Source organism: Ogataea philodendri (assembly GCF_020536065.1).
Source record: "Ogataea philodendri strain CBS6075 chromosome Unknown scaffold1, whole genome shotgun sequence".
Classification (NCBI taxonomy): Eukaryota; Fungi; Ascomycota; class Pichiomycetes; order Pichiales; family Pichiaceae; genus Ogataea; species Ogataea philodendri.
Window position 1 is genome coordinate 154,433 of NW_025763889.1, and position 16,029 is coordinate 170,461.

The 16,029-nt window shown below is 47.6% G+C and overlaps 16 protein-coding genes across 16 annotated transcripts; 7 read left to right on the forward strand and 9 right to left on the reverse strand.

The window, feature by feature from the left end:
- Positions 1–3: 3 nt before the first annotated feature.
- Positions 4–2,785, reverse strand: OGAPHI_001830 (uncharacterized protein; the record flags this gene model as incomplete). The annotated part of the gene is made up of 2 exons (XM_046202634.1): positions 4–412; positions 577–2,785. Coding segments are annotated over 2 exons (2,618 nt in total), but the record flags the coding sequence as incomplete, so codon positions are not given.
- Positions 245–1,310, forward strand: OGAPHI_001831 (uncharacterized protein; the record flags this gene model as incomplete). The annotated part of the gene is made up of 4 exons (XM_046202635.1): positions 245–276; positions 527–683; positions 757–914; positions 1,067–1,310. 4 exons carry the CDS (start codon positions 245–247, stop codon positions 1,308–1,310), a joined length of 591 nt encoding a protein of 196 aa, XP_046062491.1.
- An 879-nt stretch (positions 2,786–3,664) lies between the features above and the next one.
- On the reverse strand, positions 3,665–6,793 carry OGAPHI_001832 (uncharacterized protein; the record flags this gene model as incomplete). Its single annotated transcript, XM_046202636.1, has 1 exon — positions 3,665–6,793. The coding sequence occupies one exon, from the start codon at positions 6,791–6,793 to the stop codon at positions 3,665–3,667; it is 3,129 nt and encodes a 1,042-aa protein (XP_046062492.1).
- On the forward strand, positions 4,281–5,942 carry OGAPHI_001833 (uncharacterized protein; the record flags this gene model as incomplete). The annotated part of the gene is made up of 5 exons (XM_046202637.1): positions 4,281–4,381; positions 4,649–4,885; positions 5,038–5,377; positions 5,457–5,737; positions 5,825–5,942. 5 exons carry the CDS (start codon positions 4,281–4,283, stop codon positions 5,940–5,942), a joined length of 1,077 nt encoding a protein of 358 aa, XP_046062493.1.
- OGAPHI_001834 (uncharacterized protein) lies at positions 6,332–8,091 on the forward strand (the record flags this gene model as incomplete). Its single annotated transcript, XM_046202638.1, has 3 exons — positions 6,332–6,358; positions 6,443–6,794; positions 7,163–8,091. 3 exons carry the CDS (start codon positions 6,332–6,334, stop codon positions 8,089–8,091), a joined length of 1,308 nt encoding a protein of 435 aa, XP_046062494.1.
- OGAPHI_001835 (uncharacterized protein) lies at positions 7,669–9,393 on the reverse strand (the record flags this gene model as incomplete). Its single annotated transcript, XM_046202639.1, has 3 exons — positions 7,669–8,120; positions 8,180–8,330; positions 9,016–9,393. The coding sequence occupies 3 exons, from the start codon at positions 9,391–9,393 to the stop codon at positions 7,669–7,671; spliced, it is 981 nt and encodes a 326-aa protein (XP_046062495.1).
- A 33-nt stretch (positions 9,394–9,426) lies between these two features.
- OGAPHI_001836 (uncharacterized protein) lies at positions 9,427–9,906 on the reverse strand (the record flags this gene model as incomplete). Its single annotated transcript, XM_046202640.1, has 1 exon — positions 9,427–9,906. The coding sequence occupies one exon, from the start codon at positions 9,904–9,906 to the stop codon at positions 9,427–9,429; it is 480 nt and encodes a 159-aa protein (XP_046062496.1).
- An 84-nt stretch (positions 9,907–9,990) lies between these two features.
- On the reverse strand, positions 9,991–10,611 carry OGAPHI_001837 (uncharacterized protein; the record flags this gene model as incomplete). Its single annotated transcript, XM_046202641.1, has 1 exon — positions 9,991–10,611. One exon carries the CDS (start codon positions 10,609–10,611, stop codon positions 9,991–9,993), a length of 621 nt encoding a protein of 206 aa, XP_046062497.1.
- Positions 10,083–10,627, forward strand: OGAPHI_001838 (uncharacterized protein; the record flags this gene model as incomplete). The annotated part of the gene is made up of 2 exons (XM_046202643.1): positions 10,083–10,104; positions 10,239–10,627. The coding sequence occupies 2 exons, from the start codon at positions 10,083–10,085 to the stop codon at positions 10,625–10,627; spliced, it is 411 nt and encodes a 136-aa protein (XP_046062498.1).
- Positions 10,628–10,984: 357 nt separating this feature from the next.
- OGAPHI_001839 (uncharacterized protein) lies at positions 10,985–12,460 on the reverse strand (the record flags this gene model as incomplete). The annotated part of the gene is made up of 1 exon (XM_046202644.1): positions 10,985–12,460. One exon carries the CDS (start codon positions 12,458–12,460, stop codon positions 10,985–10,987), a length of 1,476 nt encoding a protein of 491 aa, XP_046062499.1.
- Positions 12,461–12,494: 34 nt separating this feature from the next.
- On the reverse strand, positions 12,495–13,286 carry OGAPHI_001840 (uncharacterized protein; the record flags this gene model as incomplete). The annotated part of the gene is made up of 1 exon (XM_046202645.1): positions 12,495–13,286. The coding sequence occupies one exon, from the start codon at positions 13,284–13,286 to the stop codon at positions 12,495–12,497; it is 792 nt and encodes a 263-aa protein (XP_046062500.1).
- Positions 13,287–13,535: 249 nt separating this feature from the next.
- OGAPHI_001841 (uncharacterized protein) lies at positions 13,536–14,125 on the forward strand (the record flags this gene model as incomplete). Its single annotated transcript, XM_046202646.1, has 2 exons — positions 13,536–13,628; positions 13,925–14,125. The coding sequence occupies 2 exons, from the start codon at positions 13,536–13,538 to the stop codon at positions 14,123–14,125; spliced, it is 294 nt and encodes a 97-aa protein (XP_046062501.1).
- OGAPHI_001842 (uncharacterized protein) lies at positions 13,913–14,597 on the reverse strand (the record flags this gene model as incomplete). The annotated part of the gene is made up of 2 exons (XM_046202647.1): positions 13,913–14,096; positions 14,305–14,597. 2 exons carry the CDS (start codon positions 14,595–14,597, stop codon positions 13,913–13,915), a joined length of 477 nt encoding a protein of 158 aa, XP_046062502.1.
- On the forward strand, positions 14,272–14,928 carry OGAPHI_001843 (uncharacterized protein; the record flags this gene model as incomplete). Its single annotated transcript, XM_046202648.1, has 1 exon — positions 14,272–14,928. One exon carries the CDS (start codon positions 14,272–14,274, stop codon positions 14,926–14,928), a length of 657 nt encoding a protein of 218 aa, XP_046062503.1.
- Positions 14,922–15,955, reverse strand: OGAPHI_001844 (uncharacterized protein; the record flags this gene model as incomplete). The annotated part of the gene is made up of 2 exons (XM_046202649.1): positions 14,922–15,804; positions 15,903–15,955. 2 exons carry the CDS (start codon positions 15,953–15,955, stop codon positions 14,922–14,924), a joined length of 936 nt encoding a protein of 311 aa, XP_046062504.1.
- Positions 15,502–15,759, forward strand: OGAPHI_001845 (uncharacterized protein; the record flags this gene model as incomplete). Its single annotated transcript, XM_046202650.1, has 1 exon — positions 15,502–15,759. One exon carries the CDS (start codon positions 15,502–15,504, stop codon positions 15,757–15,759), a length of 258 nt encoding a protein of 85 aa, XP_046062505.1.
- Positions 15,956–16,029: the final 74 nt, after the last annotated feature.

A 16,029-nucleotide genomic window follows, 5' to 3' on the forward strand; every position in this document is an offset into this window, starting at 1 on the left:
ACATTAAGCTCTCTCAATATACTCCTCCGTGCGCGGATGCTCCACCTCGCCGGTCTCGATGTACTCCTTCACCTTGTCGAATAGGAATCTGCCGTCGGTGACGTTCGAGTAGCCGTCAAAAGTGTTCTTTGGAATCACTGCGTTGGAAGACACCAGTGGCTTTAACGAGGTCTCGGCAAGGTTCGGTGGCGCCACAAACGTACGCACCCGCTGGTAATCGATCTTGTAGGTTCCCCACTTGTCCATGTGTCCAATACCCGACGATCTGGTACCTTTGTAAAAATTCTTGTTACCTTGCTTTGTCGTCAACGGAACACGCTTGTTACCCGTCTTGGCGATACCGTAGTAAAGCGTGCCGTCTCTGAACTTCTGCCAAGGACGACGGAGAAGCGCCGTTTGCGATTCTTGGAAACTCAGAACGCTCGTAAATCTCATCGTTACACTCGCTAACTACACACTTTTTTTTCTTGCCGTGAAATATTTTACTGCCGACGATCGACCGCACCTCGAGTCGCCTATTTAACAGGCTTGATGTAAGCCCTGTTGAGGTTCGAAATCTCCCTGCAAAGAATGTACCAGTCGACCTCGCGGATGAACCCTGGACTGTTGCTCACGATCGCGTCACTTTCCAAGTCAAGACGCCGGGCGTCAAACTCGTCGTCCTCCTCGGAAATGGCTCTTTCGTAGCCAACCAGGGAAAACCGGGGTCTGTCTCGAATCGACGACGGCACCAACCCGGAACTGACGGAACCGTAGCTGGTAGAGAACGACGAGTGTGCACTGTGGTTCACCGAAAACGTAGAGTTGTTTGACGGTCCCACAGATGACTGCGAGGATATGCTGTTGGTACGTTTGTTCATCTTGGACCGCATAAACTGCTCTTCCCATTTGAACAACTCGTACATCAGCTTCAGGTTCGGCTGGATAATCACATTCAGCCTTCGCACACGCACATACAAGTAGGCACGCGGAAGACTAATATTGAGTCGTTTCATCACCTCCGAAATGCAAACCGTGGCCGATCTGGAAACTCCAACTTGACAGTGAACCAACACTTTTCCATCAGCTGCGTGACATCTCTCGATGAAGTCCAGCGCATCATTCAAGGTGGGAGTCAATGTTCCAATACCATCGTCGTTAATGTTGCTGATCTGCATCACCTCCTCCACAGTACAGGAAACCCTACCGATCTTCTGGCCAGAAGCGATCTTGAAAATTTCACACCCGCTATCGGTAGTGCCTGTCGTGTATTCAAGGTCAGTCAGCCATGGGATCTGTTCTCCAACACTCACCACGTAGTTGATACCTAACTCTTTAAGTAACGCAAGGCTCGAAGCGTGATTTAAAGAGCCGAGATACAAATGGGGCAGGATCCGCGAAGGAAGTGATCCCAGAACGCTTTCGCAGATACCTTCAGCCTCCACAGGAGACTCAAGCGAGGTTGTGGAGGTTGAACTTGACTCGGAATCTGACCCAAGCTCTTTTTCTTCGTACCCTTTTTGCTGTTCACGAAGCTGAATAATGTGCTGCCCAGTTGAAGTGTTGAGAACCGAATTGAATGACATTCCGAGAGACTCTCTGTGTCTTAGACGTAATGGCGACAAAAGGAAGGCTTTCACAAGGTTCTTGTCGTCTTCGAAAGTCAACTTGTCAGTTCGCAAAGAAGCAAATTTTAGTAAGATCGGCTCAAGTCGTTGAAGCAGCAAATAGTCAGATTTGAAAATAAAGAATGGGCGCCCATACTTGCAATGCAAACGAATTATAGCCTCATCAATGCTGATCTGTTCGGAGTACATGAGGAAAGCCAACCCCAAGAGCGAGGTTTCTGTGTATCCGTCAGAGCAGTACAACAATGCTGGGAATTTCTTGGTTCCTTTGTAACAAAGCAGCTTGCAGACGTTTATTATGCACAGAATATCATTTTCAGACAAGTCTGCCAGCTCGACTGAGCCAGATGGCGGAAACTCAAGATAGATTTGTTGCAAGTAGTCGATGCTAGAAAAAATGGTGCGTAGTTCCATGGCAGATGGGAATTCTGCCCCATCAACGCAGTGAACAAAAAATCTCCAGTGTGCTTTTGGGAATGTAATCAACTTGGAATCAATCTCCTTGATAGGTCTCTGTGACAACATATCTTTTTTCAAGGTCACAATTGTATTTGTTGGGTCGCAATGTAGAGGTGGGGAATAGGTTTGTGAAACTGCTGTTTGAACATCTGTTCCTGAATTTAATTGAATATGCAGACATTCAAAATCAGTGGTGTTTCCAAACCACACGTTATCGATAACCTCTGTTGCAGAAGACATCTTAGATATCTCTAGTTTTTCACGATACAGGTAGTTCGAGTCCCAATTGTTGAATACCTTGATATCATAGTCTGAACACAGATCTCCGGCAATTTTGGAAGAGGCGTTTTGGCTCAACAACGGAATGGTTATGAGATTCGAGGACTCAAGCGCACTGATCTTGATATCCTCAAGAACGAAGGTGTTATAGAGTTTTTTGCAGTCCGGCTGCTCCAACTCTGGATGTTCGATCGCATATAAAAGTTGAGCGATATGCAACAGTCTTGCCAAAGGAACACATTTGCACTTGTTATTCCGGCAGTCGTCTTCGTCCGCGTTATGGACGCTCATCTCGTGGTCATCGTTAAAACAGTAGACCACTAAATCCGATATATTGCTGATCTTCGAAACTTGGATATGGAAGTTTCGGAGAGAAACACCGACCTGCGGGTCCATATCCCTGAAAATAGGGATCAGCTTGAGACTCAAACAGTCTTTCACCAGCACATCAATCGGGTATATCTCCAAGATGTCTTTGGGTAGCGTCGAGGCAAGGTACACCTCTACATTGCGAACGTTGAAAACTGAAACCAGAATATCATGAGGAGAAACAGTGCCTTTGATGAGGCCCGTTGTTTCTGCGATAATATCGTCTGCGCCTTGAAATTCGTCGGAGGTATTTGCGGAGCGCACGGGCATAAAGCTGCGGACGTTTGTTGGGATTCCCACTTGTAGATTTGTATCGTATTGGTTGGTCAAACTGGACAGGAATCTCAACTGAACGGTATTATTTTTGTGGACTCCATGGAGCCAGGGGAACATTTTTTCTGTATCAGGGAGATCTGTTGTATAATGTTTGAGCATGAATTGACAAAACTCATCAGTTGTGACAAAATTACAAGCTTTGAGGGATTTGGGCGAACGGTGGTGTAAGAAATATAGCGAACCTGGCTCAAACACCGATTCAAAATCTAACGGTTTCATCGGTCTATACAGCGAGTTTGAACGGCTCTTCTTGTAATATTCGTCACCTTCTTGATAATTTCCTTTGAACAGACTGTTGATCCGAGACCTAAATTTATCTTTGTCCTCCAAAGAGACACTATTTGCTCTTTTCGCCCCGGTCCGGATCTGTGTCACCGGAGGCGTAGGCAGCACAGTACGCGTGGACGGGCTAGGGACCGCCTGTTCTACCGGTTGATACTGGCTCATGTCACCGGATTTTTGTTCTTGTTTGTTTGCGGGCTGCTTTTGGGCAACTTTTTTTTACACGGTTAATTAGCCCCCACAGCTATCTTATCTTTTTTTTCCCAATGCATAAGCCACAGAGTTTAAATTTTCCAAATCAGCCACGGCGATGATGTTGAGATATATACATTTTACATCTTATCGATCAACTGGATCAGGTATTTGAGGAATTGTCTATCGCTCAATTCGACAAGCTTCTCAACAAAATCCTGAGCCAGGTTAGCTGGGAAATCCATGCTAGACACCAGAAGTGCGCGCAGTTGCTCCACCATCATCTCGTTGAATCTGATGGTTTTATTCTTACGATTCACCTGGCCGTCCGGTAGCTCGTATCCCATGAAACAGGCAGCCTTCATGGTACGGATCACCTCCAGCAAAATGCTGTTGCGGTATTGTGCATCGTTGAGCAACTCACGTTTCATTTTGAAACTCATCTCGCATGAGAGTAAGAGAGCGTTGGTGACAAGCAGCTGATTGGCCTCCTCGAACATGTTGGAATCGGTCTTGAACACATCTTCTGGGTCCGTGACTCTTCCTAATCCGACACCCGTGAGTAGCGAGTTGATACATGTGATCGCAACCTTGACCAAAGAAAGATCGTTACTTTGGTAGTTGTAGATGTAGTTGAACATCAGATTGATCACATTGACCAGTGCAGGCTTGTTCTCATTGGTGAGCCACAAGGAGCTCACATGGTCACTGTACATCGAGATGAGCAACGAGATGAAGCTCTTTTGCGTGTCCAAGATGTCTCTTTTGATGAAATCGTCCTGCGCGGCAGCAGATTCAGTTTCAATACGCGAAATCACCTTGGAAATCAGCGGGGTCAGCAACGAGTTCAGCAGCAGGTAGACCGGCTGTGACTTGCAACAATGGTGCATCACCTGGCCCAGGAAGTTGAGGAAATTGTTGATCTCTTGCAGCTTCAACTTGTCAAAGTTCATCATCACAATCGAGATGAACTTGGACAACACCTCCTCAAGAGCGGCGGATGGAGTTTTCACGAGCAAAATGAACAGTCTCACCACACAGAACTCAGACGCCTCTCTGACAATGTTGAAGTTCAGGAAGTTTTCCAGAGTGATCAACACGACTTGAGAGATCTGTTGTAACAGAGCAACAAACTTTTCATCAAACTCCTGTACATGGAGACTCTCAAATCCTTTGAGAATTGTTCCAATGGAAACCAGAGAGTGGTGGACTTGCACCACGACGCTCAGTGTAAGCTGGGAAAGGTTGTTGATACATTTTTCCAGGTTGGAAAATAGTGGCTGCAAAACTGATTCGAAAGTAGCCACCCGTTGCTCAGGTTTTTTGATCAAGGTGATCAACAATCCAAGAGACTCGAACAAGTACAGCTGGTGTTCAAAGCTGCCGTTTGTCTCAACAACACCAAGATCGATATCATTGGAGATTTTGGCATTGTTGGTGACCTCGAAATCAAAGCTGAGAAGAGGAAGCAAACTTCTAATTAGTTCCTCATAAATGTAATCGTCCACGGAAGGCTTGGTCAACTTGATGAATCTGTAGAACAGGTACCAGGAACGGTACTTGACCTTTTCGTTATCGCTGAACACGCCAAAGTTGGAAACAAAGATCTTGAGGACTTTGAGCAGAATTTCTTCCTTATTGACACCTTCCACTTGGATATTGCTGTTTGTGAAGAATGTATAGTGCTTCAAAACGAGTTCGAAGAAAAGCAATTGAATCAGAGAATGGCTCACGAGGAAAGTGGTGGATCCATCGATAACCTTGCAGAGCATCTCATTGAAGACAAAGTATGGTCTGGAGTTGTTGATCATAGTTTTTGGGAGATTCATGACGTTGTTACGCAGGATCTCGCTGTAGTGACTAAGTTCATGCATTCCAAGTTCGATTGTATGCCAATTAGAGTTTGAGTTAAATAGCGACTCGTTAATGCAGGTAATCATGACTTCTAATGCTAAAGTTTCGTTTAATATCACAATGGAATCATGGAAAGAATTCAACTTATTTCTGACTTCCTGGAACTGTTCAATGGATTCGTCTTCTGTTCCATCGTCGTCTTCGTCAAACCTCTTTCTCATGATGATTTTCTTCAAAAGTGTAGTGAGTAGCTCATCGCTGGTGAGGTACGAAAAGTCAATTTGTTCATTGGTGATGTTTTTCTTCAGGAACAACAAGAAGTTACCGATGAATGGAAAAATCTCGAGCGCAACGTCGTCGTACTCGTTCTCCAGATAATCGAAAACAAGAGGGAAAATGTCCAAGATCTTTCTGATGGTGAGGTTTTTGAAGTCTGCGTTTGCGAGTTCTTCGTTAGAACTGGAGTCTAGAACGTTGACAAGTTCAGACCCGATGTTCTCCACCAGCTTGGCAAACGCGATGTTGACGTCAAAGTCTGCGTCTTTGGCTTTAGAATCCATCTGACTCAGAACACTGGATAAGTCAAGGAAATTGATAAGTTCCAGTTTCTTAATTGGGGCCATTTTCTTGTGCAAGATCTCGTTCAAACACCCGGCCGTAGTGATCTTGTGTTGGGTGTTTGGACTTGCCAGGAACTGGTACAACAATCCCAGGTATTCCTGTTCGAGAATCAGATTGATCTCAATCCACGAAATGTACTCACCAATGCAGTGAATGGTGTTGTTTATAATATCTGACTTCAGCTGTGTGTCTGGGTTGGAGTAGGTTTTCAGTATGTTTTTCCAGGACTCAGTCATGAGCACCATGTCGTTGGCTCTGATGGAATCTTTGAGGAGGTTACTTCTTTCATGGTGTTCACGTTCTCGAGCGATGGTTTGATCTCCTATCTCTTGATGGATGACCAGCAAAACACGCAGATAGTAGTCGGTCGCCAGCTCGTTGAAAGTTCCTCCCGGCTGTGCTAGCGAAATTAGGTCCTTAATTAACGATGGGTAACATGTGAGTGTGGCATAGCTGAAGAGGATTCCGAATGTTTTGGAAAGGGCGTTTCTCAGAAAAGCGGGTTCCACGGTGTTGGAATCGACCAGACTCTTGAGATAGACAAACAGATAGTCCTTGACGGTGATCTTGTCGGAATCGGTCATAAATGGGAGCCTGGCATCCAGAACCTGGAAAACGAAAAACTTGACGTTCGGAGAAAGCTGGGCGTTCGGAGTGAGCAGATTCAAACACTGCTGCCAGCCGTCTGGAGAATCCTTGATCTGGGAAATGAAGTCAAGCGCCTGCTGCTTGAGCTGGGCGTCTGCCGAGGCGCTCGACGCGATGTCCACAGCCTGCAAAATCTGTTGGTCCATTGTGTAGAGATATTTTTTTGTTAGTTTTTCAGTTTTCTAGTTTGGTCGTGTGCGGGAAAATCCAAGAGACCCTATGGTGGCTGTTGGAACGGTGGTGCAGAGCTGGTCGTTGACCAGCTGGGCCAAGATCCGGGTGATCCATACTACTGCAACAGTATCAAAGTTGCTGGAACAACTACTTCCAAACTTGGATCTTCCTCCTCAGCTATCTGCGCACTAAATATTTTTCGCACAGCCGAGACTCTCGTTTAAATTAAATGCGCTTGTTTCTCCCAACCACTCGCTTTTTGAAGCCCGTTCCCCGGTTCGGGGGCCTCATTTCGTGCGTCCGGTTCCAGTCGACGTTCAGTCCGCAGGAACTGAAACAAGCCCGCGAAGAAAGACTTGCTGGCCTGGGAATTCTCACCAAGTTTCCACCAAAACTCATACCGTACATGGAGCTCATGAGAATCGAGAAGCCAATCGGAACAAAACTGCTGCTGAGTCCCTGCATGTGGGCCATAACGATGGCCGCTTACATGACATCGGCGCCATTGGCATCAACAGCGTATATGATGTCAGTGTTTGCCGTTGGAGCGTTCGTCATGAGAGGAGCCGGATGCACCATCAATGATCTTCTGGACAGAGATCTCGACAACAAGGTCGCTCGCACGATGGAAAGACCGATCACGTCCGGTCGGGTGAGCACAAAACAGGCGATCGTGTTTCTCGGGGGCCAATTGGCGGTGGGATTAGCCGTGTTACTGCAGCTTCCAGCGGATTGTTTCCTATTGGGGGCCTCGTCATTGGCGATTGTGGGCACGTACCCTCTGTTCAAACGGTTTACGTACTACCCGCAGGTTGCATTGAGTCTTTGCTTCAACTGGGGAGCGTTGTTAGGGTTCCCAGCAATGGGCGTCTGGAACTGGCCAGTCATGATCCCGCTCTACCTGAGTGGATTTTTCTGGTGCATGCACTACGACACCATCTACGCTCACCAGGACAAGAAGTTCGACATCGACGCCGGAATCAAGTCCACAGCATTGGCCTGGGGAGACAAGTCCAAGACCATCTTCAAGGGACTTACTGCAGCCCAAATGGGGTGCTACACATTGAGCGGAGTGCTCGCCGGCATGGGCCCGGGATTCTACTTCGGAGCAGCATACGGAGCATATCGTCTGGTTAGAATGATTCAGCTGGTGGATCTCAACAATCCAAAGGATTGCGGATACTGGTTCCGTGAAAATATTAACACCGGACACGTTTTCTGGCTGGGAATCTTTGTCGACTACTGTCTCCGCCTGCTTGGATATTTGTAATAATGTATCAAATTCATTAATACCACTAACTAAGGACCATTATTGGCTTATCTGGAGGATGGACCTGGGTTCATTCTTCTCTTTCCACCGATAGTGTTGGCAACGTTGACAAATCTCTTGGTGTATTGAAGTCTCTTGTATGCTCTTCCCTTTGGTTGTTTTGGCTTCTCGGTCTTGTCGACCTTTGGAGTTTGAGACTTAACCTTACCGGCACGTGCAAGCGATCCGTGGACTTTTCCCTGCGAATGTTAGTTACTTTAGCTGTTTGCCACTTACCATTTTGTAGTTATTCAATTAACAAAATTGTTACGCCTTTAAAAAAATGAAGAAAAAATTATACCCAGACTCAGCCCTGCAATTTAGTCACGTGAAAGTCATTCTTTATTTTTCTATGTAGTACATTACCTCATCATAATTACAAACAGAGCAACAGATAGCACAAATGTCACCCCGTATACGACAACAGCCTCCCACTTGATTGCCGGGAACCTGCTATGTCTTAACATTGCCTGTGCTATGAAAAAGCGCGCGCATCCCATAACCAGCGAAAAAATGGCCATCACCATGAAACACAAACCCAAAGCTTTCCCGATTCGTGTGTCTGATTGGGCCGAGCTTGGTGTCTCGCCCATTGCCAGCATCTGGGAGACGTAAACCCCGACAGATGCGAACGTGAGCGACGTTCGGAGCCATGCCAGGAACGTTCTTTCCGAAGCCAAATGGTCCCGTGCCACTTGGCCTTTATTTTCCACCAGGACAGCTCCCAACTGGCCCAGGTTTTTGAAATGCATAGGAGTAATAGAAATCCGCCATCGCATGGCTACAATTCGGCTGCAAATATAAGGATTATCGAGAATATCTGTGGTGTCAGTAAAAAACAATAAAGAAACTCGCACAGCCACAGCCACACTTTTCAAAACTTACCGGAAGGATGGACAGAGATATCAACAGGGCTGGGATTGTGCCACTGCTGAACGGCCGCGACTTGATCAGACGTTTGTGCATGGTCCAGAACCTCACGATGCCGCACCCGAGCGCCACGAGACACGCAACCAGACTCAGGATACCCAATGGCTTGGAGTACTTTGAGGCAATGTAGAGGTCGTGGCGCAGTATTTTTGGATACTCGTCCAAATTTAAATCTTGAAGAGGATTGATGATGGCATATTTTGCAAGCTTGATGACGGCGATTCCGAGCGACAGAAACGCCATCGATGTTCGTAAATATGCCAGCATCGTTCTCTCATTGGACAAATGGTCTCTTGCAACAGCACCGGCAGGTGTCACGATCGTGAGCCCCATTTCGTGGTAAATTAATTAAATTAAACATTTTTTTTAGATAGCAGAAATATGTAGTGTAGCAATCTTCACCAGAAGATAGATATCGAGCACGATCATCAGCACGATCACAGACGGGATCACTTTGCCATCGATATCGAATCTGTTGAGATCGGTGAGGTGATTGGAGTTGATTAGAAACCGTGTCACAGAGTCGATGATAAAAATGAGCCCCAAAACGCACATTATAATACTCCAAGGACGCACTAGAGTATCGTAGAACTGCTCCTCAACTTTCAAACGCGCAGTGTCTGGATTGGGAGATATGAGATGAGTTATGATGTTTTTCTTGAACAATTGAAGCGCACTTATAGACACTGTAAAGTATGTGACGGTTGCGCGGAAATAGGCCAAAAGACTTCGCTCGTTGGCAAGATGGTCCCTGACCAGCGAGCCCGAGTTGTCGGTGTTCACTATGAAGTGGAAATGGGACTGGTTGTCATGACTCGGGGCCACAGAAGGAGCCCGAGATGTCATTATTTTAAAAAATACAAGATTATTTTTATTAGTTTATATTGAGCGTATGCGCCACTTTAAGGGGTGAAAAGTGGCTATGCAAAATTAGGACGACGACGAAACCGTTGCAGTACGGTACGAACGCAGTGTTCCCACGGTTCCCCGCGAGCTCAAGGACCCGAGTCCAACGGAGCCAGATGACGGGGTTGCAATGGTTGAGTACATAGAGGTGAATTTTTGCTGCCAAGTGGTCGAGACTGTGGTTGGTGTATTATTCTCGGTGAGAGTGACCCAAACGATGGTTGGGGATGCGGTGGTGGACGACGAGTCAGTTTCCGTGTCCGATGACTGAGCTGTCAACGCCGTTGTAGTTGCTGCGGTGGCAACTGCGGCAGTTGTAGTGCCGGTGGTGCCCGTTGTGCCTGTTGTGCCAGTGGTGTCAGTGGAGTCAGTGGTAGCATCGGCCACAGCAGCAGCAACGGCGGCGGTGGTGGTGGCCGACGTCGAGGACGAGCTCGAAGATGACGAGGAGGTCAAGGACGAGGACGAAGAGGTGGTGGCCGCAGCAGGATCTGTTGAAGAAGAATCTGTGCTTGTTTCAGATGATGTGGCAGCGGCCGCATCTGCAACAGCAGTGCCGGTACTAGAAGATGAAGACGTGGTGGTTACGTCCGCCAGTACGACCAGACCCATGGTTAATGCCAAAACGATCCTGCTAGGTCTCATCAACAAAACTGATTAGAGTTTCAAATCAAAAATTCTCCTTTGGTTTCTTTCTGCAATGCTTTTCGGATGTGCTGCGCTGGACCTATTTTAGCATGCATGAAAAAACGGCCTAAATTTTTTTTTGTATCCGACGCAAAGTGGGCACCGTACAGATTAACGAAAGTGTGAGAAGATTTATATGTGCACCAATTGAGAGCGCGCCCAAGGTTTATATATCGGTTTGAACGATAAGCCTCTTTTTGGAGCCAAGCATACGATGTAAACAACAGGTCTCTAAGCCATTTTTAGCACGCCAAGCCATGTCAGAGCAGAACAATCGGACCTCATGCAGCTGGTTCAAAGTTCTGGAAAAAATGCGAAAATGTTCAAAGCATCAATTGAGGTGGCCCTTGTAATTGCGGACGCGGTAATCTATATGCACAAATGCACGCTCGACCGCCGGTAGCGTTTCGATGGTGTACTGAAGCGATTCAGCAAGATCGTGGCAATCGCGCATTGTCAAGGTCGCGTTCTGAATAATAATGTCCACTTCCACGTTGAGGAGGTCACCGACGTGATACGTTCTGAAATTCTTGACTCCTGAAATATTTTCACTGAACCGCACAATCAGATACAGAATCTCCTGGTAATCTTGTTGCGACGCGTTCGCGCCGGTGAGATTATTAATGTGTTCCAACGCAATCAAACACCACTGCACAACCACGTAAAAACACAGGACAACTGCCCCGACCGAATCGAACCACCACCACCGAAGCAAAACACCAACAAACGGGAATAAGATGGAAAACACATTAAACACAACGTCGGTTCGCGCGTCTTCTGCCAAGGCTTGAACAGACGAATTTGGGATCTGGATGCACCATATGAAACATATGACTTTTGCAGCAATGGTGAAGCCCATTATCTCCGTCGAAAGAGCACTAAGCTCAACAACCTCGGTGTCCTCGCTAAATAGCCTATTAACGGCCTCCTCGAGCACCTGCAAGAACGATAAAATGATAATCACCGAGAGCACCAAAACTCCGAGCGGCTCGAGTCTCTTTCTGCCAATCGGAAACCGGGTAGATTGCGAAGAAGCATACTTGTTCGAGAAGAATATCACCATCGTGGACAGGAAATCGAGCGCCGAGTCCACGAGCGACGCTATTATCGACATGGACCTCGTGTAGTACACCACAACAACTTTGGCGAGCAACAGAACAACGTTGATCGCGAAATTCACCTTGATAGCAAAATCCACAATGGCTCCGTCATTTTCAATGTTGTAGCCGAGGATTTTGCCTCCTTCCAAGTCGATATCCGCTGGTGCACGCGCGTACTCGTCTTCCTCATCTAAATTGGACGTGTTATAGTGCTCAAGCATCGAAATGTGGATGCCCGAGTCCAGTAGATTGTCCACCGCGGTGTATCTCTCGATGTATTCGTTCTGAGCTCGGTAAAAAGATACGAGTTTGCGGTTTTTGATGCTCTTGAGCTGTCTGTCCGTGTAGTAGCACGTGGACCACGCAAACAGCTGTGGACTTTTGCCGATCAGGTTGACAGACCTCATATTCCGGACCGTCTCCATTCTCTTGTACAACTGGTCTAGATTCAGCAGTGCACTAACGCGCCGGTCGTGACTTGCCGGATTAGTGACACTTGAGGCCACGAGCGGCTGACCCATGCCGTCCTGGAATCCCGAGAAAGACTTTGCTCTCTTGCCGTAGGGAGTCAATGGAGTCCGGAACCCACCACCCGGTGACGGCAGCGACACCGCACTGTCTCTTGTAGATGGAAAAGGAATCTCATCCGGCTCCTGCAACGACGTGTAGTCTGGCTGGTACGACAGAATAGGATCTTGTTCACTCATGGGGCACAGTTTTACTAGTTGGGAAATATTTACTCTACACCTTTGCACCGCGGTGGTGGATCATCTCGTCCAGCAAAACAGGACCATGGAATTCGGGGTCCAGGAGCCGGTCGACACACCAATTGGCAACCACCTGTGTAGAAATCGGGGGTCTGATCAGTCCGTCTAAAAGATGGAGCAAAATCGTCTCATTTGCGTAGCCTGCAACGTTAAGCAGGTTCTTCAGCTTGGTGCGGGTATCGGTGGTATTTGTTTCGTCAAACATGAACCCTGGTCTCATCAAGATGGGCCTGATGTTCGGCTGCATCTGGTACAGCTCGAACTCGGCCTTGCGCTTCGACTCGATGTATCCAGACGGAATGCCGGGAAATCCTCTGTCTGCAGAGATGTATGCGAATGCAGGTTTATTCTTGTTGACCTCGATCAGCGTCTCGGCCAGAACAATTGCGCTCTCGTGATTCATCTTTTCGTACGTGTTGAAGACGTTTTTCTTCATCGGATTGGGCGTTTTGAAGAACGACTGGATTTCTCCAAGTAGATCGTCGTTGGATTGGACCACTTTCTTGTAGTTTTGGTTTTCGAGCAAAATACCCATCGAATGGACCACGCCGCTGGCATCAGGAAGTAGATGTTTGTAGGTGTGTGGCTTGAACACATCGCCTTTGGTCCACTCCACCTTGTCGGCCCACTTCTCGTGGGGCCCCAATTGACGTGGTTTGGATCCAGAACTGGTCACAGAAACAACATCCAGCCCACGGCCAACTGCATTCTGACAAATACGTTTCCCCAGAAACCCGCTGCCTCCAAAAACTATCAGCTTTGACATGTCTTACGTTTTGCTATTCTCTTTCTAAAGATTGCCAGACCTAAGAAAATTTACCCTACCCACACACAGCACGACCTTTTCAAACTTCAAAAAATTTTCACCTGAATTTTTCATCTTCATATTATCACACAGAAATGGTATGTATTGCAGTTACTTTGGACGCTTCGAGGGCGTCTGTCGCGCAACAGAGCATCTGTTGGGACATATAGCACAGACACAGACCCCAGATCCAGCAAAGATCGCAAACAAATGAGGTATTGTCGAGATGGAGAATTTGGTCCTTCAACTGGATACGCTTGTCAGACCAACAACAACGCCCGTTCAGGGAACACAAGGATGAGAGTACACTGTTGGTGGCATTTGGAATGGAAGTACGATCTTTGTTTGTCGAAAAACGTCGACTTCTAGCCCAAATACCGTGTCCCAAGATCACACTGAAAAATCTTCAGACCATCGCCAACTTGTAGCAGTTTGCACCAGATCTACGCTCATCGTGATTACAGAGTACTCATTTGGCTGTTCGCTTGCCTCCCCTTTGCCTCTTCGTTGGTCACTGGCCCTGTTTGTGTTTGTGTTTCCATCGTCTGCTTTGTGCGCTCTTGCCTTGTCGCTCCAATCCACCCAGACTAACCCTTTAGGACTCGAAAACTCCAGTCACTCTTGCTAAAGTCATCAAGGTTCTTGGTAGAACCGGATCCAGAGGTGGTGTCACCCAGGTCAGAGTTGAGTTCTTGGACGACACTTCCAGAACCATCGTCAGAAACGTCAAAGGTCCAGTCAGAGAGGACGACATCTTGTGCTTGATGGAGTCTGAGAGAGAGGCTCGTCGTCTGAGATAGAGATATACTAGCTAATTCAACCGTACACTTCTGATATCTGTAGCAGTCACCCGGTCACGTGACCGGACTCACCCCCCACCGTTGGGCTGTGGTCATTTAAATTAATTAGGCCCTTGGCACTAGTTATCTAAATATTATCTGAGCTAATGTCTCTGATGCCGAACGAATCGAGCATCTACGTCGACGTGGCGCAATGCAATTCCAACGACAATGTCCGGTCGTTCCAGAAGACCGACGCCGCCCGCGAGGGCCGCAAGGACCAGATCTTCAACAAAGCAACGGGGGCCCGGCTGGTTGCTGGGTGCGTTGTATTGAACTCGGACCACTCCAAAGTGCTACTGATCTCGTCCTCAAAGCACAAGGACCGCTGGATTCTGCCGAAGGGCGGCATTGAGTCCGACGAGATCGACAGTTTCAGCATGACCGCGGCTCGCGAGACCTGGGAAGAGGCCGGGGCCGTGGGCAAGATCATTGGCAAGCTGCCTGTTGTCGAAGACCTGAGGTATCGTAAGGACGCACGCAAGATGCCCACGCCGCCCGAGAACGATAAAATCCCGCGCAGCGAGTTCCACTTCTATGAGATGGAGATCGAGCAACTGTGCGACAAATGGCCCGAGATCGACAAGCGGATGAGAAAGTGGTGCACGTACGAGGAGGCCAAGCACGAGGTGCTCAAGGCAAAACGGTATGAACTAGCAGAGGTGCTAGGAGAGTCTCGCATTCACAAAAACTACACACCGGTTGTTTTTGACGAACACTCGAACGTGATGCTGGATGCCGAGCCAGAAAAGGACACTTACTGAATGCTGCGGTTGCCGCCGCCTCCCAGCAGACCCGACATCATCTCCTGCAACATGTTAGAGCTCTTTTGCACCACAGAGACCCCGAAATACGACTCGCCGATCGTGTTCACCTTGGCTGCCAGACCGTGTCTTTCCAGCATTTGCATGTATCTATTGACCAGTAGTTTGAAATTGGAGGCATTTTCCGCGCTGGAGCGTTCGCACACCTCCACCAGGAGTTGCAAAAAGTTCACCAGTCCGTAGCAGTCCTGTAGATCGTTGGACGGCTTAAGTTCGAGCACTTTCACGTTCTTGACGGTCTCGAACGCGAAGCTGGCCGATCTCGGCGACGTCTCGAGTTTGGCAATCAGCTTCGACGCAGATTGGCTTGCAAAGTCAAGGTTTCCACTGATCAGATAAGGAATCACCAGTCTAGCCAAGTACAATCCAAAAGTGTCCACCTCGTCCAGCAAATAGGCCCCGAATTCCAAATCAACCAGCAATTCCAAGCTCTCTGCGTTCCCGCTGGCCAGCAGATAGTGTTCACTGGCGTTGATCAGGTCCACAGAACCGCTATAGTAGAGCTTTGATCCAATGACAAAACTCAATGCAGGGAACCCAGCCTCAGAACCGCTTTTTTTCGTCGAAAACTTGGAAATCTCTTTGGCCAGGTTCGACAGGTTTGCATCTTGGTCTGGAATCACGTTCACAAGCTCAACCAGCTTGCTAAGATCGGTTTTCTTGAACTCGTCCAACGGCTTGTCCTCCTGCTCGAAGATTTCTATCATATACAGCACCAAATCGCACGCCTCGTCGAACTTGCCAAACTCCATCAAGATCTTGGAACTTTGATAAAGAAGCTCAACGGCAGAGTCGTACTTCTTCGAGTTCACGTGTCTGTTGATGATTGCCCTCATCGTCTGGAGGGCCTCATAATACGACCCGTTGGAGATCCTAATTGGTCAGTCCGAACCATCTTGCTGTATTACACTTACCTCTCCTTGAAACGTGCTAAAGATTTTTGGAGTTTCCCGGTTGCAGCGTCCATTGGGCTCGAATCTTTGGAAAATAGGTTGGAACTTTATTTTCTATAAAAGTGTACATTAAACTAAAAATCATGGC